Here is a 25179-nt window from a genome sequence, read left to right as displayed (position 1 = left end):
AGGTGACCTCCATTGTCATCCGTCCCGTCTTGTGGTGATCATCATCGCCATCATGATTGAAATCTCCACGAAAAGATACTAAGCTACTACATCTAATAGCTAGTGAAATAATTACATGAGGATTCAAACATCACAAGTCGACACGCAGGTCGTTATACAATAATGGTGGAACCTCAACCCGATTGTGTTAACTTGCGACACGCAGGCCGCACAAATCATCACATACATCATCACATGACATTGAGGCCATACCATTCACATCACACCCTGCAAAAACAAGTTAGGCGTACGACGTGTTCTACCAAAGTAGCGCTTAGGAAGCCGCTATAGCGAGAAAGCAACACCCTGAAAACCTCACGGAATTACACAGATCGCATCTATAGAATCCCTATGAAAATCTCATCAGAGTGATCGCATCACCTCAAATTCGAGCCATTCATAATGCCTCAATTTTCACTAGGCCAATCACATTGACCGTGCAAACTTTGCACTTGAGAAGACTGCATCTACACATGACCTCGATCTGTTGGTTCAATCTGCTGACTATGCACACAGTTAGTCCCTGATGGTGATTCCAGCCGGTAGAGACATGTCGTATGCACAACAGAGAAAGAACACAAACTAATCTTTTTGTCACATGCCGCGCAATCAACTCGCTCCAGTTTTAATCCCTTATGACCAATTGATCTAATCAAACCGTGCAAAAGTAATAGATCCAATCTACTACAACAACATATCACCTATATGCTAATGATCCAGACAAAAAACTACACAAGATGGCTCTGGTACCACTGTAGGGAAACGGGTAGCCTACGCTAGCATCATTACCGCATATACCCAAAATACTTGCGAGTAGAAGATTATAGATCGTTACCACTAGACGCGCAGCGCAGCGGAAGAAGTCGCGCGTCGATGTAGAGGAAGTAGTCGATCACGTCCCACAAACTGAGCTCCTCGTCCTTGATCCCAGCAGCCGATCAGCGCAGCAGTCGCAGCAGCGCCTCCACGGAGTCCACACGTACGGGGATGAAACGCCGGGTGTCGGTGTGCTAGCACCGCACACACGGCAAGGGCGGCGGCCGAGAGAGGGGGGAGCGACGGCTAAGGAGGTGGCGCGGCTCACAGGGTTGTGTCGCCCCTCTCGTATATATAGGGCGTACTAATGGGCTTCTATCTCATAGGCCAATTAGTGACCTTAATCTCTATTGGATCAATATCTTTTTGACCCTTTGAACCGTATTGTGATGATGGTCTCTTGGCCATATCACCAACACTATCCCTTGATATCCCTAGACATGGATGGATACGCCAAAGATGTCGAGCTTTTTCCTTGCCAAGTTGTCAGGCGATGCGCGCGGAGCCGCGCAGCTCCATGTATGTATCTCTCGTTCCCTCGAGGATCGGGTGTACTGAACGGATGCCGAGGATGAGGTTGCAATCTTCCCCGGTCGATTAGAAGTACATCCAGAATTGATGCGCAGCACAAAAGAACCGATTCACGTCTACCCGCCACTAACTGGTGGTGTCATGGATGAAACCGATCACCATTAGAGATCCATGCAGGCCTCCTAATCTGTGATCTTGATGCCTTTCTTCTAAGGAAACGTTATCAGGTGCAAATCAATTTTTTTTGCAAACTGTGCAAATTTCAATATGGGCCACCGGATCTACATTCAAAGGGCATGGAGGGATTTGCAAACTTCAAGGGGATTTGCAAAAGTATAATTAGAGCAGATGGTTAAGTGTAAAATTACTCAATTCCTCCATGTCCCTTGAATGTTGATTCAGTGGCCTAGATTGAAGTTTGCACGGTTTGCATGGATGGGTCGGTTTGCATTCCCTTTTTCTAATCCATGATATATACCCAAATCAATCAACCACTCAATCATGAATTGAGTTTTCTTAACTAAAGTTTAGTCTCTTTTTCATCACGTAGCTATTCGTGGCCAGGACTCCCCGGTCGCGGGCATGGAGACTTAGTTTATCATCCGTCACACACCTCATCTTGCGTTGGTGATCCAATCCGATCATATCCAAACCTTTTGCGCGTATGAATGCCAATTCAAAGTTTAAAACTTATATAGGATCCCCGGCGCGGCCGTAAGCATCTTATCGTGTACCGTCACGCACGTAATTAACTAGCTCCGTTTCTTTTTGCCACGTCACTGCTTTGACAGCAACGTGGGAGTCGCTCACTCGTTTCTTTCTTACGCCGATGATCCACGTGGTCGCCGAACTATTTCTATATACAAAACATGACATCCACATGATGAAATCTCGTTGCCCCCCCCCCCCCCCCCCTCCCCCGGTGGACCGCAAGTTACTGGTACGAAGCAGCGCATCGCCAGAACGTCTCCAACCAATAGCACTCGCGATACACGTTTTGTTGGTCGTGACATTTGTGGAACATGCTGACTTACACGCCATGAACTCGACATTTTTTAGCTTGGTTTTCAAATGGTACGCCTCAAATCGAAACCTGTGGAATCCTATCGGCAATAGGCAGTAGTACCCCTGGCTTGAAAAAAATAGAAATCTTATCAGAATACGTACGGCGTGTCATCAAACTTTCAAAGAGACAATTTTACTAGCAAAAATTTGTTACAATGAAAATAGATGCCATTTCAGAATACGTGTCAGCGTGAAACTCTGAGAGATAAGTTTTTGTTAGAATATACTACAATTTGTTGTAATAAAAAATAGGTACCGCATTATTAGAATACTCCCTCTGGTCTAGCCGTGCACGTGAACAATTACTTATCCAGGTGCATAGTTAGAAATTCACTTATGTTTGGACAGAGGGAGTGTGTCATCGAACTTTAAGAGAGAAATTTTCACTACAAAATTATAGTTTGTTATTCTGCAGGAACTAAAAATATAGTTCGTTATAACAAAAAAAATCATAGTATCAAAATCATCGTGGAATTAAAAGTACTATGTTCAAATATATTTTAGAGCAACTGTGATGGAAAAAACACACACTTCACGTTTTGTAGGTGGTATTTATGGCGGAAACGATTGGGTAAATGATCGTGCTGGCTCCTCCGTGGCGATCCGATGAGTCCCGCGGGGTCGGAACGCGAGCTGGACACGATCGGCGGGCCGGGCCAAGGCCATCGCCAACGGCTCACGCCGTGTGTCGCGTCCCTGTCACCAGCCGCCACCGTCGCGCGGGCGAGCCCCGTTCCCTCGCGGCGCGGAGTCATACGCAATCGGGAGCGGCGGTATAAATGGCCTCCGTCCCCCACCTCCCTCGAATCCACCCGAGCTCCATTGATTGCACAGAGCCCGTTGTGCGTCCTCATCCATCCTCTCCCATCGAATCGGAGCTTGCTACAGAGAGAGAGGCTAGACCCATTAAGCAGCAATGGCGGCCGTGCTGAGGAGAGCCGTGGCGCAGCGCTTCGCGGCGGCGGCGTCGCCGTCGCCGTCGCCGGCGGCGTTCGGGCTCCGGCGGTTCCTGCAGGAGCAGCCGGCGTTCCGGCCCGCCGTGCCGCCCGACCGCTTCATGCCCCTGGCCGACCGGATCCGGGACCTCGGGGTCGGCGTCGCGTTCCCGCGGATCAACCTCGACGGCCTCGTCCCGCCCGCGGCGCCGGCCAGGCGGGAGGCAGACCTGCCGGCGGCGAGCCTCACGGTGGAGGAGGCGCGGAAGGTGCTGCGCGCCACGCAGATGGAGGCGGCGCGCGCCCGGATTCGGGCGTCCGGCGCCGGCGCCGTGCCGTACGCCGAGTTCCTGCGCCTCTGCTGCGACGCCGCCGGGCCGGACGCCGGGCCCTCCGTCGCGCGCGCGCTCGACGAGTCCGGATCCGTCATCGTGCTCGGCAAGACCGTCTTCCTCAGGCCCGATATGGTACGATCCTCACCCCCATCTTCTCTGTTCCTCTTTTCAAATTGTCAGCTTAATGTTGCTTGATTTGTCTCCAAATTCTCTCTTGTCTAGTTTTTGCTTTGCAGTTAGGATCTCTTAAAAGAGAAAAGTAACGTTGGTTTCTTCTCTCTTGTGTGATGTTAGTTTCTTTCCGGGTGACCGGGTAGAGATTTCATTTTGGAAGCCACAGAGATCTGATGAGACTTTTCGCGTGTTTTTTCTATGTTTCCCAACAGGAAAAGAATGAAAGAAAGGGCGGTGTTCTAAAACGATAGTAAGAGATGTTGACACCAAAAGTTTGGGGAATTTTACTCCGCTCCAAGATGGGAGTTTTTCTTCTCTCAAAACCAGAACCAAGAAAAAAAAATCTAATTTTATCCCTCTGTCTAAATCAGAGAGGGTAAAATCCAATGAGAAAAAGAAAGACTAATTTTGATTCTTGGCCTCCGATGAATGAACATGAGGAGGATTCATGTTTGGAAAATAAATTACTAATAGTTTTTCAACAGCTTTTCTGCCAGAAAATTTACAGCACAGGAATGCCATTTGTAGCAATAGCATCATATGCCCCATCACATGCCAGTGGTGGAGGAGGATTGAATTGATGCACCTTTAAAAATTGCTTATACCTAGATAAAAGCTGTAGTTAGCTGGTAAACATATATGCTCAATTACTTCTTTCCGGGTATATTTGCTGGTTTGCCCTTGTGGCAGTTGTGGCACCAGCCAGCCATGTGGTGTCCTTGTCACTAGTTTGTTGTAGGGTAAAGTTGCAAGTTCTTTTTGTTAAATGTAAAAAACAAAAAGGTAGTTTTAGTTTTCATTACATGTAAAAAGTTGCAAGTTCTTTTTTTTTACATCCGATAGATATAGCTGCTCTTTTCATCTTTACTATTTGAGAGTCGTACATGTTAACTTCATCAAATAAATCACATTGATACAGTTGCTATTACCCTTCGTGTCTGTGAATATTGTAGCTTATGACACACCAAAAAAAAAAATCTTCCTCGCGAAATGCCTTAGGGTTTCCATCCATTTGATTAATAGGAGACTAATGGAGGGCTAACAAGTTATGGCTAATCTACTTTTCTTATGTTATGGGTGAGCCAAACAAAGTTTGGTGAACATTCACATGGCATTTAAGCTAGATTAGGTCATAGCATTCGTGGGCAGCACTGGTAGTACCTTTTTGCTCTTTGTTTTATCTTGATCTAGCTGTGGTTGGTGGCTACAGAACAGACAATTTGTCCTCATGGTAGTGGTGTTGGAACTTGGAACAATTCAAAGATAGTTTTGGAAAACCTTTTACACGCTTTAGTGATTCAGCTGCATTATTTTTCTTACATTCTACAGTAAGTGTCCAGGATATGTTCCATTCCAATTATTAAACAATCTTATCTTGCACAGTCCAGATCCTGGTTGGCATGGCATTATTTTCTTGAAGCAATCTGAAGTTATTTTACTTTTGAAATATGAAAACATATTTGCATTCATGTTGAAAACATGAAGCACTTGTATTTCTTAACTACTGCGGAGCATTTGGATGTGGAGGCATTTTTCATTTGACCTTCATTGATGCAATCTTCTCTTACCAGCATTGCTCTTTCTTTGATGGATCTCCCTTGAAAAGAAGAGCAGCCAAGTAAATCGTGGAAATGTTTTTGTGTTCTGTTTCATGACAACTGCAGGTCGTCAAGGCCATCGAGAAGGCCATCCCCGTCCGCGAGACGCTGCCCATCGCCGAGAACGACCGGGCCAGGGAGGAGCTGAAGGCCATGGAGGCGCAGAAGGCGGACATCGACCGCACCGCGGCATCCCAGGTGCGCCGGGAGCTGTGGTGCGGGCTGGCGTACCTGGTGGTCCAGACCGCCGGGTTCATGCGGCTCACCTTCTGGGAGCTCTCCTGGGACGTGATGGAGCCCATCTGCTTCTACGTGACGTCCATGTACTTCATGGCCGGCTACACCTTCTTCCTCCGGACCAAGAAAGAGCCCTCGTTCGAGGGCTTCTTCGAGAGCCGGTTCGCGGCCAAGCAGAAGCGGCTGATGGACGCCCGTGGCTTTGACCTCCGCCGTTACGATGAGCTCCGGCGAGCCTGCGGCCTCCCGCCGGTGCTCCAGGCCCGGACCCCCTGCTCGTCGGCGGCGCAGGAGGGCGGCCATTGCCATTCTTACTGCCATTGCCATTGATCTTGTTCGTTTAATTCGTTGTTTTTTTTCATGCCCATTTGGTGGGGGATGATTCGTGTACCCTGTGATGCGCGGATGCAAAAGCATACTACTCAAATTGAGGCGATGACGAGCCAGATTTAAGGTTGAAACCTGTGTCCTGATTGGGTGGTCATTGGCGTGAAACGACAGTGACTGACTCCAAACCAGAAAAGTTTTGGAGTTGGTGAGTTAGGTAACGAGAATTCGCTTGATGAGTTCCCCATCCAAAAAAAAAAATTGCTTGAGCAAGATAGATCCCCTCTAATATATTTGTGGACGGCACAGACCAAGCCCATACGGCCATAGCTAAAACGGAAGTGCTATAATGTATTTGTGGACGGCACAGACCAAGCCCATATGGTGGCTATGCACCAATGTACAAAATAGCCCGCTATTAGCTTTTTAGGAGACCTACCGCTACGCTGTACAATATTTGTCCGCTGTGTCCGCTAAAGGGGGTTTTACAGGATTTAGCGGTAATAAATGACCGCTATGTCCGCTAAAGATTTATTCAAAAAAAATAAAGAATTAATATAACTAGAGTGGATCATAGACAAAGCAGTATATGCACCGTTGGACAGTCAAGATATGTGTCGAGTCTATTTTTAGAGTGTTAGACCAATGATTCTTCTAAATTTGTATGTAATTATTGATTATTTTATTATTCCGCTAAATGATTTAGCTTCCGCTATACCTTTTGCTATATGTCTTTTAGATTTTTGGAAGGGCTTCCGCTAAATATCTTAGCCCGCTATTTCTTACATTGCTATGCACAGAAGTGCTAGTGCCCGGACATCCCCATCGGACGCTCCGTCACCTATCATAACATGAAAAGGTAGCATATGTAATATTGAAAAAACAGCTCCAACAACAAAAATCAACATATGCAACATTCAAAATGTGCATCCATCCATCTTCGCAATCAAATCTAGGATAATTTTTCACTGTAACATTTGCGTCATGCAACATTCATCGATAGCACGAGGGAGAGGATTGCAACATCCAAAAATCATAATTGCAACATCAAATCTAATCCAAAAACATAGCATATAGGTGAGTTTGTTTACCGTGGAGAGGAAATATCATGATAAATGGATAAGATTCTGTTGCGTGGAGAGAGAGAGGACAAGAAGTTACGGTAAAAAAAATTAACAGGATGCCACGAGTGTTGATTGAGAAGGCTGGATCACGGTACGCGTCCGACGCATCGGACATTCTAGGTGTAGCATTTCCGTACCTAAAATCAAACTGGTGGCTTAACTATTACCCATAAATCTACACAAGTAAATCTTTTCAAAAAAAAAACCTACACAAGTAACCGATTCTCTTGCCGGCCCAGGGAAAGAATATCTGGAGGCTCGATGATTGCGACCATGGTGGACCCTATGCCCCTCTCTGTCATCACTACCTGCTCTACTGCCCAGATGACGTTTTCGTTTTCGTCCAGGGATATGAATATGATTCTGAAACTGGCCAAGATGATGTTTCGTTTCGTCCGGGGATATGATTATGAAAAAGACCGGATGGGCCTGCAAAATTTTCTAGGGACATGGACGGCAGCATGCCAGCACATATGCTAGCTGGTCACCCGCCATCCATCCGTGTAATCCCAAAGCCGCCTTTCAGCTATCCTTTTGCTTTTCAACATGGTTATTTTTTTTCCCCCGGCCGAAAGGGAATTCGTCACGGCCCCGCCGACCAAGAGCAACGAATAAGATGGCTCATAGATTAGCATCCGACGCCAAACCATTCAACCCCACAACTATTGTTCATAGTACGTAATAATCTACAGTGTTCGAGAAAGGAAAAGAAAAAAAAAAGAATCTAGGGACACACCCGAGGTTGTCCGCTGGAGCAGGCGCTTCATCAGTCAAACTGGGATCATTATCGATCTCATTTGTGATTTTCTGTACTCTGCATTTGAAATGAAAGAGTACCCTAAATTATAAGAAAGGAAACTACATTGTCAAGAAAAAAAAAGCGTCGACGTGACGTGTCACTTGAAGCATCGAAGGTTGTGGGCTTGTGGCGAGTAGGTCACTTACTAATAAGGCCTGGTTTAGTTCCCACCCAGTAAACGTAAAAACGCAAAATTTTGCAAAGGGATTTTACTAATTTGAAGTACTAAATGAAGTTTATTTACAAAACTTTTTGCATAGATGGGTTGTAAATCGCGAGACGAATCTAATGAGCCTACTTAATCCATAATTCGCAACAGTGATGCTACAGTAACCATCCGCTAATTATTGATTAATCATGGATTAATTAGCATCATTAGATTCGTCTCTCGATTTACAACACATTTATGCAAAAAAATTTATAAATAAACTTCATTTAGTACTTCAAATTAGCAAGATTCTGTCGAATTTTTTTTTGCGTTTACACGGCAGGGCCTAAAGAGGGCCTAACTCGTATTGTATCATTGTGGACCAGACACATCGCTAAGTAGGTAAGAGCCTTTATTTATGGTAGAAGGAAGGCTTTAAGCTGATCCCAATTTTTCGCATCATATTTCTAATATCATGCTATATAAATACAATACATACAATATTTACTATCTTAATATCATTTCTCGTTTTGATATCAAGTCAGATGCAGCTTCCTTTTCTTTTCTCGCCATCTCCTAAAATTATATGCGACACTTGTATTTTTCTGTGCACGATAGTATGCACTGACTAGCCTAAGGAGAATGTAGTGGTGCCAAGAGGATCTCGCGGTGGCACGTCCACTACTAGAAATGGGCTTTGGTCCTTCATATTTGTCCCAGCTGGTATTGGATCCGGGATTAAAGAGGTCTTTAGTCCCGATTCCAACGGCTAGGGGACGAAATATATCTTTAATCTCGGTTAGAGCCACCAACCGGGACCAAAGAATACCTCTTTGGTCTCGGTTGGTGGCTCCAACCGAAACTAAAGACCCAACTCTTTAGTTCCGGGTGGTACCACCAACCCGGACCAAAGGGTACCCCTTTGATCCCGGTTGGTGGTTCCAACCTAGATTAAAGGGGCCTTTAGTCCCGGTTGGTAGCTTCAACCCGGACTAAAGGGGTCTTCATATGTTAGTATAAAGTGAAAGCATCCCATTCAAACACACATGTGTTGTGTAGGTGGGATGTTAAAGAAACTACGCGCGAGCCGGGACGTTTCAAGTTCAAGTCCTAGGCTGCGCAGAATACTTTTTACTTTGCCACATGACCCTTTGGTCCCGGTTATTTGACCCGGGACCAAAGATCGGGGATCTTTAGTCCCGGACTGCCAATCCCAGTTCAAAAACCGGGACTAAAGGCAGTTGCAGCCCGGGACTAAAGCCATGTTCTGCACTAGTGGTCCCATGAAGTAATTTGTGGTGAAAAGTTTATTGCAATTGAACGGCATATATAGGTGTATCATGTGATGCTTTTAGCAAGATTGCATAACAACATTCAGTAGCTAACATATAGCACATGTGAAAACCGCTTCCTAAAGTTATGATCCATTCCCATACCGCCATCCGTTAGGTTTACCATCATTGCCGCTAGGAAAATTAGCAGCTAGAAAGTAGACTTTTATCGTCTCTCATGGGAGTAGATTTATCATATACTCATCAGATTCACATGTCTGGAATTTATTGTGTTGCTATGATTTCCTCGAAGTAGAACGCATCTGGTGTCTAATATATGGTTGATGAAATGAACTCAAGAGAGCTAGTCGTTTGAATCTTTTGAACTCTTACCTGGACTAATTACCCTAGACCCCTAGTTGAATCTATTGTCAATAATACTTAGTAATATATGTACATATAATAAAAGACTAAAAAAGGCTAAATGATAATTTGAACGAAGAAACAAAGTTTTGAAGGCCAATTTTATAGCAGGTTACTGTAATTTCCAAAGATAGGACTCCGGAGTAAAGTTGAGAGGGTTTGTGTAAAAGAGAAAAGTTGAGAGGGTTCGTGTCAAAAAAATTGTAGAGCGGGTTACTTGGACTTCTTCTAAAGTCAATGGTCACTGAACACACAGCGCCCCACCGCCCGCCGTGCTCCTCCTCACTATCCTTCCTCCGCCCCTTGTCGGCTGGCCCTCTCCACAGCCGGCAGGAATCGCTCGCTCGCTCCCCTCTGTCGAGAATCCTTCTCCTCCACCCGGGCGAGTCCACGCGGAGCGCCTCCCTCTCCGTCCGGATCCCCGTCGATTCCGGGCGCGAGCCGTCCTCCCGTCTTCGCGTCGTTTTCCGGTGCGCACAACGGGATTCGTGGATCCGGCGGCCGGATCTGGGCCGTCCGCAGCACCGGCTTCCTCCCACCCCCCTGCTTCTGGGCGAGGCCGCGCGGTTCCTCTCCGTACTCATCCCTTCTTCCTCTGTCTGCAGGTCTGCGAGCCGAGGTATAGTGCCTGTAAGAAGGCACCTCCATCTCCTCCGTCGAGCTCCCCTTCGGAAGCGGTGAGGTAAGCCTGCCCATTCCCTGCCTCTCTTAGGCTCCTGTAGGTGTAACTCTGAAAATAGACCTCGCAGCTGGCGATCAGAACGATGCGAAACTACAATGATCATGTATGTACTTCCGTTCACTAAACTAGACATGTTAGTTAGTGTTGCTTTCTTTCAAAAAGAAGGGGGGAAAGAACAATATTAATAATTCTTAGACTCTGATCGTGTTTGCGTGTTCTTTTCTAATATAATAATATACTTGATTTAGGAAAGATATTGTTAGGCTGAACTTTGTAGAGCACGCTTAAGGTTAGAGATAGTTTTGGGCCTGTTTTTAACTTTTGTACGTGAATTTGATATGTACCTGTCAATTTCCAATTGCAATTTATCCTTTGTTAAAATGTTTATAAAACATTTTCCGCAAACTGTTATAAAATTAAAGAAGGGCGCATGGAGGCTACAGTGAACAGTCTTCCCTACAGAAGGAACAATAGTGAAGCACCTTAACTCGAATTGGTTAAGTTGTCAAATGGCAGCACTGGAGATGGAATTTTGAATAGAAAATCATGTTTTACTAGCACATAGTTCCTATGGAAATGAAGAGAAGAATAATGCAAACTAAATTTCTTTCCCTCTCAATCATGTGTTTCTTGGCGGCAAGTGAAAAAGAAAAGGCCACTGGTTTTTGTAAAATAATTACTAAAAGTGGAATGTTCACGACCTGGTTAGTTCTAGTGCCTCTTGTGAACAGTATGGCTTACGGATCTCATCCAACCTTTCACAGGTAGTGCTTTGGATCTTACTTTCCTGATTGGGTGGACCGGTCCTCCTAGGGGTTATGCATGACAGCCCCTGTGGCTCTTCCAAATGAGCTAGAAGGGGTCTCCCATTCTGCAAGGGTTGAGCTATTCCGGGACTCTAGCTGCAATACTGCAAAGGAGGTGTTGGCCGGTTTGGGAAATGGCCAAGATTCAAATGCTGCCGGAACAAATCCTGGCTTCAGAGTTGGAGAGATCAGGTTTGCTAATGGAGATATTTATTCTGGCACATTATTGGGGAACACACCAGAGGGCTCAGGCCGGCACCTCTGGTCAGATGGTTGCATCTATGAAGGTGAGTGGAGGAGAGGGATGAGACATGGGCAGGGGAAGACACGATGGCCATCTGGAGCCACCTATGAGGGCGAGTATTCTGGTGGATACCTATATGGTGAAGGCACCTATACTGGACCGGATAACATCATCTACAGGGGACGATGGAAGTTGAATCGTAAGCATGGGCTTGGATGTCAGACGTATCCAAATGGAGACATGTTTGAAGGTTCGTGGATTCAGGGAGAAATACAAGGTCATGGGAAGTACACATGGGCAAATGAGGACACTTATGTTGGCAATATGAAAAGTGGCAAGATGTCAGGGAAAGGAACTCTTACATGGAAAAATGGGGACTCATATGAAGGTAACTGGTTAGATGGCATGATGCACGGGTATGGAATCTATACATGGAACGAATGCGGGTATTATGTTGGAACATGGACGAGAGGCCTGAAGGACGGTAAAGGTACACTCTATCCGAAAGGTTGCAGAGTTCCTGTTAACGATGAGATGTATATCAATAATCTTAGAAACCGAGGTGTACTGCCTGATATTAGAAGGCAGAATCATAATTCACGCATACTTCACTCAGCTTCAGTTGACATGGGGAACATGAAGGTTGGCATGACTAGGCAATCTTCAGATGTTTCATCCAAAAGGAATTCAGCTGAGCAGCCTCCTTTGAAGAATGTGTCTTTGGAAAGACGGTGGAGTCTTGAGGTGGCTATTGAAAAGTTCATTGGCCATGAATCAAGTGAAAGTTCTGGTCTAGAAAGCTTGGAAAACTTGAGTGATTCTCGTTTGCCTATACTGGAAAGGGAATACATGCAAGGTGTTCTAATCAGTGAGGTGGTACTTGACAGAAGTTTCTCAGACTCCTCAAAGAAGGCAAAACGCCGCCAGAAGAAAATGGTGAGGGACACAAAAAAGCCTGGAGAGACAATTATTAAGGGACACAGAAGCTATGATTTAATGCTCAGTCTGCAGCTTGGAATCAGGTAGCACCTCCTGAAATCCTGTTTTTTGTTTGCATTCCTTTTCTTCTGTTCATTGTTTGTTCAGCTATTAGAAGGGTCCAGGCACAGTGGTAGAGTCTCTCCACTTGTGTCCTGGAGGTTCTGGGTTCAAACCAGCCTCTTTGCAAATTTCGCAAGGGTAAGGCTGCTAGAATTTCCCTTCTCCAGACCCCATCTTGTGTTAGAGCTTTCAGCACTGGGTATGCCCTTTTTCTCATTGTTTTTTCAGCTATTACATAATTACTGGCCTAGCTACTTCCTGCTGCTTTACGTTCTTGCTTATAAACAATCTTCTTCCAACTAATATGGTGAGAATCATGGCATAGAAGTAACAGGTTCCTAGTCATCTGGCTCGTGGAACTAATCATACTGTGTTAAAAAAATATGCTTGTTATCATTTAGCTTCTGTATGGTTTGGTGGTTGATGTGCTAGCACCAGCAAGTAGTGGTAACAGCTCCTTGCTTGCAATATGTGCTTTCGTTTCTTTTAGGAACTGCTAGCTCCTGCAACATACATTTTTTTAATTGATTCGTGAGCATGATGTTTACAGATCTTTAAGTATATTTTGAAATAGGCAAAGTTTTGTTATACTTAGGTACACAGTTGGAAAGATTACACCAATCCAAAAACGTGAAGTTCGTGCTTCAGATTTTGGACCAAGAGCAAGTTTCTGGATGGACTTCCCAAAAGAAGGATCTCGCCTTACTCCTTCACATTCAGCAGAAGGTTTTAAATGGAAGGACTACTGCCCCATGGTTTTCAGGTTTGTTTTACTGACAATCATGCTGATATGCCCGTCTGAAAAATGATGATGTCCTTATCAGTTGCAGATTCATGTGATACTTAGATTCTGCACATTTAGCTAACACAATATTCTTTGTTAGGACCCCTTGTTGACATATTTTATGTTGTTTCTCCTGACCTATAATCTTCTTTCTGTCCCAGACTCATACATTTAAAACACGATGCCGATCCACTTTTGTAGGAATTTGAGAGAGATGTTCAAGATTGATGCTGCAGACTATATGATCTCCATATGCGGAAATTCTGCTCTTAGGGAGCTATCTTCTCCTGGAAAGAGTGGAAGTGTCTTTTTCTTGTCACAAGATGATAGATTCATGATTAAAACTCTCCGAAAATCTGAAGTGCAGGTTCATGTTCTATTTAAACTACAGTGATTGTATTTCCTAGTTTTCATTATTCTTTGGTAGTTCATGCATATACTGTAGGACCATTTTCCTAGGAAACAGATATTGAACTTGTCATAATTCTATATTATCCTGTAGGTTCTTTTACGAATGCTTCCAAACTATTATCATCATGTCCGTACATATGAGAACACCCTCATAACTAAGTTTTTTGGCCTCCACAGGGTGAAACCTTCTAGTGGTCAAAAGGTAATGATTGACATCACCACCAATTTCTTTTAAATTTTCTTTAGATTAGCGCCCCCTCCTTTTTAATGTAATGATCATTCTTAATATTTGCAAATTGCAGTTCCGGTTTGTTGTGATGGGAAACATGTTTTGCACTGAATTGAGAATTCACCGGAGATTTGACTTGAAAGGCTCATCTTTAGGGCGCTCTACTGACAAAATCGAAATTGATGAGAACACAACTCTGAAGGATTTGGATCTTAACTATTCCTTTTATCTTGAACCTTCCTGGCGTGAGGCTCTACTTAAGTGAGCATATTCTCTCTAGAAATCAGCCTTCTTATGTGTTCTGTTATGTGTTTGCATTATACTTATCTCAAATTAAACTGTTGATTATTCTTCAGGCAGATTGAAACAGACAGCGAATTTTTGAGAACCCAGCGGATAATGGATTACAGCCTACTGCTTGGTGTCCATTATAGAGCACCCCAGAACTTGCGGACACGTGCATCCTATCGCCGGAGCATGGCGGCAAATAGATTGACTGTCGTTTCGGAAGTAGGTAAGGATGCACCCGACACTTTCCATAAGATCTTTCTCCCTACAATATCTATTGCACATCTACATGAGTGTAAGGAAAAGACACATGGATTGGTGTTCGACATGTGAAGTATATCTACTCTTTGTGCCCAGCTGGAGCCTGTAGTTGCCAAGCTCTTGACCATTTTTAGTTGATTTTTTTGTTTAAAAGGAACTTATTATGCAATCATTGAATCATCCCAACATCCAAAGTTACGTGGAAATCCTGTGTGAAGTCCTTAAGTGTCTTAATTTCCAAATCATGTTTTGAGTTAGGCAGCCTCAAGTTATCTTCAAGCTATATTTGGTGAGATGCACAATTTTTTCTGATAGTTGCTATTGGTCTGCAACACCTCTTCTGTTGCTTTAACTTGTTCATCAGATGCAATTCCATGTTCAGTTCTTGTCAAGATTGGTGCGCTAATGTTCATTGTCAATAATGGTTTGCACAGATGCTCAGGAAGATGATGCCTTGAACTACCCAGAAGGATTAGTCTTGGTTCAAAGCAGTGGCGAGGACAGTGTTGTTGTTGGTCCTCACATAAGAGGCAGCCGTTTGCGTGCATCAGCAGCTGGGTTTGGGGAAGTAGATCTCCTACTGCCTGGTACAGCCAGGTACGATAGATATTTCTGTGAATTGTTTGTAGTTCAAATATTCTGAGTGACTTGCGGAAATTGTGTTGCACTGCTTGTAGTTTCAAAGGTGGAGAATTACAGCTGCTGTTTTTATCTTCCTTTTATGTTTGTCAGGCTTCAGATCCAGCTAGGAGTTAATATGCCTGCAAGGGCAGAGCAAATCCCTAAGGAAGATGAAAGCAACCCATTTCGCGAGGTGTATGATGTCGTCCTCTACCTGGGCATCATTGACATATTGCAAGAGTACAATATGAGAAAGAAAATTGAGCATGCTGTCAAGTCTAGGCAGTATGACTCAATCTCCATCTCAGCCGTGGACCCCCAGTTCTACTCAGAGCGTTTCTTGAAGTTCATCCAGACTGTCTTCCCTGAAAATTCATAGCTCATCAACCATTTACTAGTTTGAATGATGCCCACTTCCTGCCTTTTTGTTTGTGATGATATGTTGGCCAAGCCCATGAAACCAGATCCTCGAGACAGTTCATGTCCTCGAAATTGGGGCTTGCAGGCATCACAACAACATTACACCCTCCTGAAAAATGGCTGGCTGTGTTTAGATACGTAAAATGGTGGTAAAAAGGGTCACATCGGGCATTGCAGCACGCTGTAGCACTTTTTGTTTGTTTGTAGTAATTATTGTCCTACCATGACCTAATTAGGCTCAAAAGATTCGTCTTGTTGTGTACATCAAAACTATACAATTAGTTTTTTTATTTACTTATATTTAATGCTCCATGCATGAGTCAAAATATTTGATGTGATAGGTGAATAGTGAAGTTTGGAGAGAGAAATTTTGGAACTAAACACAGCCGCTGTTACTCTTGGATGAACTGGCAAGAAGAATGGCCAACAAAATGAGATTCGTCAGGCCAATTCTGCAGACACAAACAGATCTCTCTGTCTTGGCTCGGGCCCCTAGGGTCAGCACTGGTATCAGACCCTAGCATTCATCTGTGTCATCTGTACATTCTGAGCACTTGTGCATCATTTCACCATGCGGTGCGTTGCTCGACCTTGTTTGAGGTCTGGGATTCAATTGACACTACTGGAACCGAGTAAAGAATTATTTGCTCAGCTGTAATTAAAATTCCACACGAGTTTGGGGACTCCATGTTTATATATTAATAAAACTTAAAAGCATTGTTTACTCTGCCTGCCAAATTTGAATGCAAAATGGCTAATGATCACTGCTAGAATGTTGTGATACTGTTTGGCTAGGCCCAAAACTTAGAACCTAGTTTTGCTAGCTTCACTATCATGCTCATCATGTTCAAACTACATGTGCTCATGAGATTGTGTTCATTTGTGTAAATCTTTTTATCGCATACTAATTGATTAATCTGAGGTCCTAAAATACTGCGAGCAATTACAGCTCTACATTTCAAATGCACTATCTGTGAAAAAAAATGCGTCCTCTGAAACAATTTGAAGAGCCGCTGATCTGAGCCCGGTTCCCCCCCTCCACCGAAGGGGTTGTGGAGGGGTTGTTTGGTTTCAGGAGCTAAATTTTAGTCTACGTCATATTAAAGAGAATCTTAGTATTTAGAAGTATTAAATAAAAGTTAATTATAAAACTAACTGCAGAACCTTAGGACTAAACTGCGAGACAAATCTAATGATGTATATTAATTCATAATTAGCAGATAGTCACTGTAGCAAATTATGGATTAGTTAGGCTCATTAGATTCGTCTCGTGAATTAGCACTTAGTTGTCAAAAAAAATTATAAACATATTTTATTTAATACTCTAAAATAGTAAGATACTTTTTGATGTGACAGAGATTTAAAAAAATTCCTGAAATCAAATAGCACCGAAATTCCTCGACCGTCAAATCTTCAGCCACTAGTTGGATGCGAACGGCAGCCGGCCGCCTCCGTCGGCGACGAGCCGGCCGCCTCACGATTTCGGACGCCGCGCGCCGCTCGGCATCAGGTAGCCGACCAGGTACCAGGGGCGCGAGGCGTGCCCGTCCAAACGCGCGCCGCGGCCGCGACGCGCTGGGTCAGCGCTCCGGCCGCCACCGGGAAAGCGGATGAAGCGGCCACGCACACCAACCAGGGTGCGCCACACTCCCACACCTGTGCGCGCACGTCGGTGACCCCGTGACCGCAGGGCCAGCAGGAGGCTAGGGGAAGTCGCTGCCTGGCGGGGGCACGCGTGATGGTGAGCCCGTCCTCCCTCACAGCGTGGCTTATCCTAAAACGTTTTTTTAGAAACACAACACAGACGCAGACGCTCACAAATACGCACACATATTCATCTTTATGAATACACGCACGCAACCCTACTCCTATGAGCACCTCCGAGAGACTGAGCCGGCAAATCCTCAAAATTGACGAAGTCACCACAGACGCTCCGCTGTTGACGGAAACACCGCCTACTACTAAAAGCACAAACGCCGTTAAATCCTAGAAAACTCACTCTCACAGAGAGTCGAACCCAGGACCTCAGGTGCTACTGAGACTCTTGTAACCACCAGACTACGGACACTTTCGCTATCCTAAAACGGTTAACCGCTGAAGTCAAAACCAATAAAGCCAAAAAAAGTGATTTTGTCTAACTTCTAGTTTATTTTAGCACGAGTTTATAAAACAGCTTCATACTACAGTATCTCGATTTGTATGAAATAAGTGAAGTTGAGAAACTAAAATAAATCATATAAAAAAACCTACATTAATTGATTAGAGCCCGTTATTACTTGTTCATCCTCCTCCTCCCATCGAGCTTCATTTAGTAAACTTGGGAGTTGGGACATAGAGATTACTCGTGTCCATGTTGAATGCTAATTACCACTTAACAGCGCCGATACTAAAACTAACTAGAAACTAGAAACATTTTGTAGTTTACCTTTTACGGCAAAGTATCATAAGATCAACTATGGACATGACAAGTATTTTTTTTAGAAAACGAAGAAGACAACTTTAATTTTTTAAACTTGGTTTTAGGTGAATTTCCACTTTTTAAATAAATGGACCAATTTTAACCCAATATGCACCCTTGTTGATGCTCCTTAATCTCACTATTTTACACTTGTTACTCTTAATATTAATGTGAAAATAACACCATCGATATTAATTACATTCAATACCTTTGCATAGGAGGAGGATTTTCTCGTGTTTTTGTTTTTTTTGAAGTCGATTTTCTCGTGTTGTTATCAGGGTTTTAATTTTCGACCGGTCTCCGGTAACCGCCGGGCTCCGGTACCGGTATACCGGTCCGGTTTTGCCGGTTACCGGTCGGAATCGGTGGAATTTAAATTTAAATTCAAATGGCACAGTTCAACCGGTTCGTACCGGTATACCGGCCGGTTTGACTGGTAACCGGTCAAATTCATTTTTTTTCTTTTTTGGTTTAAATTCAAATGCCCGCAAAGTATACTAAATAAATATTTATATAACATATTTTAGTCTAAATGAACCCTCCAACTCTCTTTTGTACTACTTTTATATTGTATTTGTATACTTTTGTATGCACGTTTTTTTTTAACTTCAAATCCCCGCAAATTATACTAAATGAACGATTTTTTGAGAAAATTTGACACCATTAGATTCGTCGCACCTTGAAGTATTTTTAGGATTTTTTTTATTTTTTTGAATTTAAATTTAAATTTTGAATTTGGGCCAGTTTGGTACCGGCCCAAACCAAAACCGGGTCGGACTGGTTTGACCGGTTCCCACCGGTTAGGTGAACCCTGGTTATTACATGAGAAACCAATGATGTTACGGTATGTTCCGTCGACTGGTTAGGAGGGCACTATAGCCTCTATTTTCCTACCCATCTGACGTACTTTCAATATGGCCGGTCTCGATGACAAACAGGTATGCGCAAAGCTCCCGTTCTCGCCACTGGCAATGCACTACAATCCTTCTTGCTGTTTGGGTGCACAATTTTTCCTTCTCTCCGTAAAGATGACTCCATCGCAAAAAACTGGCACGAGGGAGAAGAAAGATGATAGCAAGGAAGATAATATGAATCGATAAAAGTGAAAGGGCATATAGCCTAGTGGTTACAAGACTGTCGGTAACACTTTAGGTTTTGGGTTCGACTCTTCGTGGGAGCAAATATTTTAGAATTTATTGGCACTATTTCTGTTGACAATTGTTGACTTGTGTCAATCTCGAGAATTTGCCACCTGATTTTGCGTATCTACGTTAGAATTTGCCATATGAATTTGCGTACCTATTTATAGGGGTGAATATGTCTAGGTGTGTGAACCCTATAAATATGTCTAGGTGTTTGAATTGCACTATGTAACTTTAAAAAACATGGATCAATAGGGGTGAATATGTGTAAGTGACTGAGTTGCACCGTGTAATTTTTTTTAAAATAAATTGACGAACGTTATCTGATCAAGAATAAATAATCATCAGCCAGCATCATTGGAAAAAAAAGATGCGGCCCTTTACTTATTACAATATTATTAAAATTTAAAAGAAAACGACTAGTTTTTTAGTCTAATAAAATGATAATGATAAATAAGCACTAGTGCGTGTGCTGCTATGTGCAATCCATCATTCCATCCTCTGCTGCCCCTTTACACCCTCCTGTTCCCCTCTCTTTCTACCATTCACCTCTCTCTCTCTCTCTCTCTCTCTCTCTCTCTCTCCTTTCTTCCTTGCGGCGACGACTGGGCGAGCGCCGCCGCCCGCCACCAGGTCTTCACCGGCGATGAGCAGCCATCAGGTATGCTCGACCCCCCCTTTTTCCCCTTCTCCTGCTGTGCGAAACCGTGCAACCCAAACCCTATTGTAAGATATTTGTATTCGGATCTGACCCAATCACAAGTATATGTATGATTGATACCTGTTGGCTTCGAGTTTATGCAAAAGTTGTCCGGACTTGCGAGTTATTTGGGTTGGATTGGTGGTTTACTGGACTGAGGGTTGGAGTACCAATCGGAGCTCTTAGTCGGCACCGCTTAGATTTGGCCTCTAGAGGGGAGTTTCTTGTTGAATAGGGGCATCAGTGACCGAAGAGGAATGGAAGTATTTTGGTGCAAATAGAATTAGAAAAACATTTGCAAAGTGGATTCATTTCTAGTTTATTAACCTCTGGAACTAGGTTAATCACTTGATGAAACTTAATTGACGCAAATTTCTAGGAGCAGTTATTACTAAACCTTGTGGCAATGAAATAGATTACGTAAAAATCTTCACCCAATGAATTAGCCAGTCTCTCATATAGATATATATGCATAGAAGCTCTATGGTGTATTAATAGTTCACCTGATAAATAATATGCTTATTTGTGCTCTGGATGGGGGTTTGGTGTGGCCTAACTGTGAATTGGGTAGTTCAACTAGTTATGCATCCTTGTAAGAAACAATAGCATGTTCATTATACCATAAAAGAAGACTTTTCTTTAGATGATGTTTTTTCTGTTTATTCTTGACAACACTGACATAGTGACATGCTTCTATGTGCATAGGTGATACTATACATCTGATGTATTCTTTTTCTTGGCTTGGTGTATAATTTCTCTCTGCTCTGGTCAGGCTTGTCAAACATAAAGAAGCAAGTAGCTGCACGTGATTGGCAAAATTAGTCAAGACGGGTGCTCTTTGCTGCGTGGCCGCTAGGCCACATGGGACAAAGTCTATTCCAGCTAGCAGAGATTGTTCCATGGATCCTACTGAGCCTCGTTGGCGGATAAACTCAAGCTTCTCTCCTCCAACATCAAGGAGGTGGGACTGCCGTTATTCATCAGATGGATTGCCTCACAGAGTTCATGATGCTTCTCATGATCACCCACCTTATGTGTCATCATTATCATCCCATAGTAAAGGAAGTAGAAGTGCATTTGGCAGTGATCAGTACCTCAATCACCATCATTCTATATCTGATGGGGCACCTTCTTATTTTGGGAGTCCATCTGACAGCCTTCAGGCTCCACGCTGGACACCGTCTCTTCAAAGATTTGATCTCGGTGAATTCTCTACCCCTGCAGGAGGTATGTACCTGTTCATTTCATATGGCAGATTTTGACATGAGCTGACCAGCTAATTAACTTTCTTTTTTTACATTTTCTTAGTATGGTTATCTCGTCATAGAATTGTTAGACCGAATGGGAGGCTTTCACTTGAAAAACTAACAGAGTGTGCTAACTTATTTCCATTGATAAAAATATGGAATATCTTTCTTGTTTAACCAATCTTCTGTACTTCTGTTATTCTGTATTTACTTTTAAACTAAACTTGATTCTTTACAAACATACCTTCCTATTGCATACTAAATGAGTGAATTGTAATTTGATTCTTTATTAGCCACTTCTATAGCAGCTATTTAAAAGACCGTTTTTTCCCCTACTTGACTTGCATGGTCATGCACTCTTCTTATAATATTTCTAACGGATGCTTTTCATACAGTATATCTCTGTTACTCAGCACACATTCAGTTATATCAGGTTTAAGCATGGTAGTTATGGCTTGTTCGATTTCACATCGGATTAACATTTAAGTCCAAAGAAGACTAGGCTCCTTTATTGAATCTTTTACATGTTTGTAACTAATTTCTAAAATAAATTTGTATCTTTACAAACATTCCTTCTCATTGCATAGTCGATGGGGACCTGCAATTTGTTGTTATTGGCCACTTCAATGGTAGATTTTAACACTACATTCTTTTTTGTGTTAAGATATTCTTGCTTCTTAGATATCTATTTTTTTCCCTACCTGACCTTCATGGTTATTCACTCTTGATTATAATATCTCCATTGGGTTGGGCATATTTATTCTTTTCATACATTATATGCTCTGTTAGTCATAAGTGACTAAGTTGTATAGGTATAGGTTGGACATGGTAGTTATGCCTTGTTCTGTTTTGCATCAAATTGAGCAATATTTAAGCCTAAAAAGAATTTAGCCCCTTGTGAATCAATCAAGTGTATCTGGAATGATCTCGGCCATGACAATTGATAAGTATATTGAGAACAAACACATTGGTCTCAGTGGTTGTTTTAAACTGAGTCTACTGGGTACTGTTATTTTTTTTATTGTAAATATTGGAGGAGGCATTATTGGTACTGCAAGTTAAGTACTGTGCTACAATTTTTTCTTTATGACTGCTGGATATATTTCCGGCAATGGTATAAGCTACTAAAAGGCATTGCTGCGTTTCTAATATTCCTTTGATACCTTCCTGTTGAATTAATGATTGCTTTATTCATTGAATCAGGATCAAGACCAGAAACTTCTGACTATCCTCAGTCAAGTGAGGTAAGCTCATTTTCTCTTCTGTGTTATCTACCCATTCCTTTGGCAGATGACATACATCTAGTGCAACTAATAAGAATATTGCAGTCTGTATAACAGTACTGACATTAATGTTCATCTGCTGCAGAGGCAACTGACTGCCACGAGCAGTTTCAGTTCTGCATCCCCATTCTCAGAATCAAGTCAGCTAGCATCGTCTAGTAAACAACCAGCCCCATATCTGCCCCGCAATCAAATGGGTAGGCGATCTTTCATGTCAAAACCAGTCTACCCACTTGTCTACCGGAATCCAGTGTCAGAAACAGAAGCGTCCAGGATGGCTGAGGTTACTAATGCTGGGCGAACAACACCAAGTGATGATAGCCAGGCTTCTCCTCTGTGGCGTCGCAGCTTGGCAAGTCCAGAGCTCAAGTTCCATAGTGCACTGAGTGAGCTTGGGAAGATGGAGGCTTCACCTGAACCGAACACAAGCTCACGAAGGGAAGGATTCAGATGGAGCAATGCCAGTAGTTATGATTTTGGATACGATGGAGATGCCATTGACATTTCAGATCATATCAGTATCGAGTCCCAGAGATCACCCACAAATTCAGTGAGATTCCTTAAGTGTGGGCTGTGCGAGAGATTCCTGCGCCAGAAATCACCCTGGACCTCGAACCGGATTGTTCAAAACACCGACATGCCAGTAGCAGCGGTCCTTCCATGCCGACATGTCTTCCATGCAGATTGCTTGGAGGAAAGCACTCCCAAGACAGAAGTCCATGAACCACCCTGCCCCCTGTGCACACGAGCCGCTGATGATGAAGGGCATGTGTCATTCTCAGAACCTCTACATGTTGCACTCCGATCTGCTCGCAGGAACCTTTCATTGGGTGGTGGTGCTGGTGGGAGTAGCAGCAGCGCAAACCCTCCTTCCAGTGATCACGGCTTGAAGAGGAACCATTCTGCTATCGCGCCGAGACACAGTGGCAGCTCACTGTTCTGCAACCGCTTCAAAAGGCAGTTCCCCTTCAAAGCGAGGATTGGAAAGGACCTCTTTGGCGGTAGGGTTTTCAATAAGGTTGGATCATCTTCATCGTCAGGTCAACAGGGTGATCAACAACCATCAGCAGCGAAGCATGACCAATCAATGAAGTAGCTTGAACTTAGTGGCACAGAGTATATGTTGTGCGCCCTGCTGATATTTCAATCCATGTTATCGTATTCGGTATAACCTATCATAGCAGAAGCTCGGCATCCATGTGCAGTAGTCGTCCAGGATAGGGCTTCCTTTGGAGGCTGCTTGTGTTGCATTGCATGTGGCACCCACCATTGGCTAACTATGAGGTGTATTATGAATCCTTGCAGTAAGAATCGATGCCTATGTTTAATATGTTCTGCTTGATCTTATTGTTGAATTGAGCAATTGGCACTGGCTGTACTGACTGGGCTGCACTTTTAGTTGCGATGTGCAGCGTGCCCACATGCTGCGTTGAGGTTTACAGCACCATAGACACGAGCTCCTGTACGCCTAACATATTGGTAGCCCATCCTGAGACATTTTTGCAACTGTCTAGCTCGTCGCCATAATTGCTGCTAAGAACGCACTACTTCTCGATTATAAGTTTCTCAGCTGTCCAGTTCGCCAGAATTTGCTGCTACTGTTAATAATGCTCCACTTCTCAATTGAAATGAATGGGTTCAGTATCGCACACAATTTTCAAATAATAGGAACAGCTGGTGAAGCAGAGATGCCAGTCTTTTCAACCAAAAAAAAAAAGAGATGCCAGGAGCCTGATCAATAAAGCATGACTACTGAGGACGCTCGCTTTTCATAACTAGTTTTGCCCATTACGTTCGTGAAAAAAAAATTCATTTCCATTTACTATATGCCAGTTTGGTCCCCATATTACTTTTGCATAGCAGGCTAGCATGTCTCTGATCAGAACCATGTCCAAGATATATTCTCACCAAAAGGAAATGAACTTAGAAGGGAACTGGGCATTTCACATATCCATAGGCAACAAAAGCTTGTGGAAGTTCCATAAACAAAATGATTATCTGATAGGAATCCTTTTTTTTGTTTTTTTTGATGAAAATCCTTTTTTTTTGTTAATGAAACAAAACCTACATTACAGTGTAGACAAGTTTACTTAGAACTCTAAAAGCAAAAGGAAAAATGAAAATAAAAAGGAAGAACCATCACATCCCACACTAGATATATGATTTAGAAATCTAAATGAAACATTCACTGCTGCTGGAGTTAGTATCAAATTTAATGCATGTAAATGAGCATAGAAAAATAGAAACCAGAAAAATAAGTACTTAAGCTTTGGAATCTCAAGTGATAGGTAGATGCTTCCCCAGTGAACCTCTCATCCTCAAAAGGTACAAGTGTTGGAGAAATGCAACTTGATTTGAGTCATTTGGCATTCTTCAACCCTTTTGAATTGGATAACAGGAAAGGAATGACGCTTTGAAAGCAGCAGTGACAGTCTCACAGATTGTTTTATAATGATGTATATAAAAATGATTTGAACTATACGGCACAGTTCACCCTGTTGAAATATAAGATTTTACAGAATAGAGATGGCCAATTTAAATCCTAAAGGAAAGGCATGCAACTGAAGTGGCTTTCATCCTTGCTGCCTCATTTTTGCAAACATAAGCATAGTTTCATCCACCATTTCATATTTCTAAAATGCACATATGAATATGTTGAAGACATGAATTGATGATTTAGTGTGATTTCGTTTGCTATCATCAAAGTACGGAACTCATGCATATTATCAAGACCACCTTT

General features: G+C 43.1%; 3 protein-coding genes across 4 annotated transcripts; all 3 read left to right on the top strand.

Annotated features, from left to right (window-relative positions):
* Positions 1-3208: 3208 nt before the first annotated feature.
* On the top strand, positions 3209-6191 carry LOC120650607 (calcium uniporter protein 2, mitochondrial-like). Its single transcript, XM_039927785.1, has 2 exons — positions 3209-3853; positions 5560-6191. Exons 1-2 carry the CDS (start codon positions 3368-3370, stop codon positions 6058-6060), a joined length of 987 nt encoding a protein of 328 aa, XP_039783719.1. The 5' UTR covers positions 3209-3367; the 3' UTR covers positions 6061-6191.
* A 3876-nt stretch (positions 6192-10067) lies between these two features.
* Positions 10068-16333, top strand: LOC120650605 (phosphatidylinositol 4-phosphate 5-kinase 9-like). Its single transcript, XM_039927784.1, has 10 exons — positions 10068-10292; positions 10428-10504; positions 11269-12576; positions 13191-13358; positions 13581-13746; positions 13882-13992; positions 14093-14280; positions 14376-14533; positions 15003-15165; positions 15301-16333. The coding sequence occupies exons 3-10, from the start codon at positions 11327-11329 to the stop codon at positions 15566-15568; spliced, it is 2472 nt and encodes an 823-aa protein (XP_039783718.1). The 5' UTR covers positions 10068-10292; positions 10428-10504; positions 11269-11326; the 3' UTR covers positions 15569-16333.
* A 3345-nt stretch (positions 16334-19678) lies between these two features.
* LOC120650604 lies at positions 19679-23779 on the top strand. Of its 2 annotated transcripts, XM_039927782.1 has the most exons (4): positions 19679-19870; positions 20682-21136; positions 22360-22400; positions 22525-23779. In XM_039927782.1, the coding sequence occupies exons 2-4, from the start codon at positions 20809-20811 to the stop codon at positions 23533-23535; spliced, it is 1380 nt and encodes a 459-aa protein (XP_039783716.1). In that variant the 5' UTR covers positions 19679-19870; positions 20682-20808; the 3' UTR covers positions 23536-23779. The 2 variants fall into 2 exon arrangements, with proteins under 2 accessions (XP_039783716.1, XP_039783717.1); XM_039927783.1 differs by lacking the exon at positions 19679-19870 and having other exon boundaries at positions 20661-21136; positions 22525-23778.
* The last annotated feature ends 1400 nt before the right edge of the window (positions 23780-25179 follow it).

This window comes from Panicum virgatum, chromosome 9K (assembly GCF_016808335.1).
Source record: "Panicum virgatum strain AP13 chromosome 9K, P.virgatum_v5, whole genome shotgun sequence".
Lineage (NCBI taxonomy): Eukaryota > Viridiplantae > Streptophyta > Magnoliopsida > Poales > Poaceae > Panicum > Panicum virgatum.
This window is presented reverse-complemented; position numbering and strand designations above follow the sequence as displayed.

What these genes read in the sequence shown, in the direction of transcription:
- LOC120650607 (XM_039927785.1), top strand. Translation starts at nt 3,368, where the DNA reads ATGGCGGCCGTGCTGAGGAGAGCCGTGGCGCAGCGCTTCGCGGCGGCG. An exon ending in TCTTCCTCAGGCCCGATATG is followed by an intron (nt 3,854 to 5,559) that starts GTACGATCCTCA and finishes TGACAACTGCAG; the next exon opens with GTCGTCAAGGCCATCGAGAA.
- LOC120650604 (XM_039927782.1), top strand. Translation starts at nt 20,809, where the DNA reads ATGGATCCTACTGAGCCTCGTTGGCGGATAAACTCAAGCTTCTCTCCT. An exon ending in ATTCTCTACCCCTGCAGGAG is followed by an intron (nt 21,137 to 22,359) that starts GTATGTACCTGT and finishes TCATTGAATCAG; the next exon opens with GATCAAGACCAGAAACTTCT. An exon ending in ACTATCCTCAGTCAAGTGAG is followed by an intron (nt 22,401 to 22,524) that starts GTAAGCTCATTT and finishes CATCTGCTGCAG; the next exon opens with AGGCAACTGACTGCCACGAG.
- LOC120650605 (XM_039927784.1), top strand. Translation starts at nt 11,327, where the DNA reads ATGACAGCCCCTGTGGCTCTTCCAAATGAGCTAGAAGGGGTCTCCCAT. An exon ending in TACTGCCCCATGGTTTTCAG is followed by an intron (nt 13,359 to 13,580) that starts GTTTGTTTTACT and finishes CCACTTTTGTAG; the next exon opens with GAATTTGAGAGAGATGTTCA. An exon ending in GACTGTCGTTTCGGAAGTAG is followed by an intron (nt 14,534 to 15,002) that starts GTAAGGATGCAC and finishes TGGTTTGCACAG; the next exon opens with ATGCTCAGGAAGATGATGCC.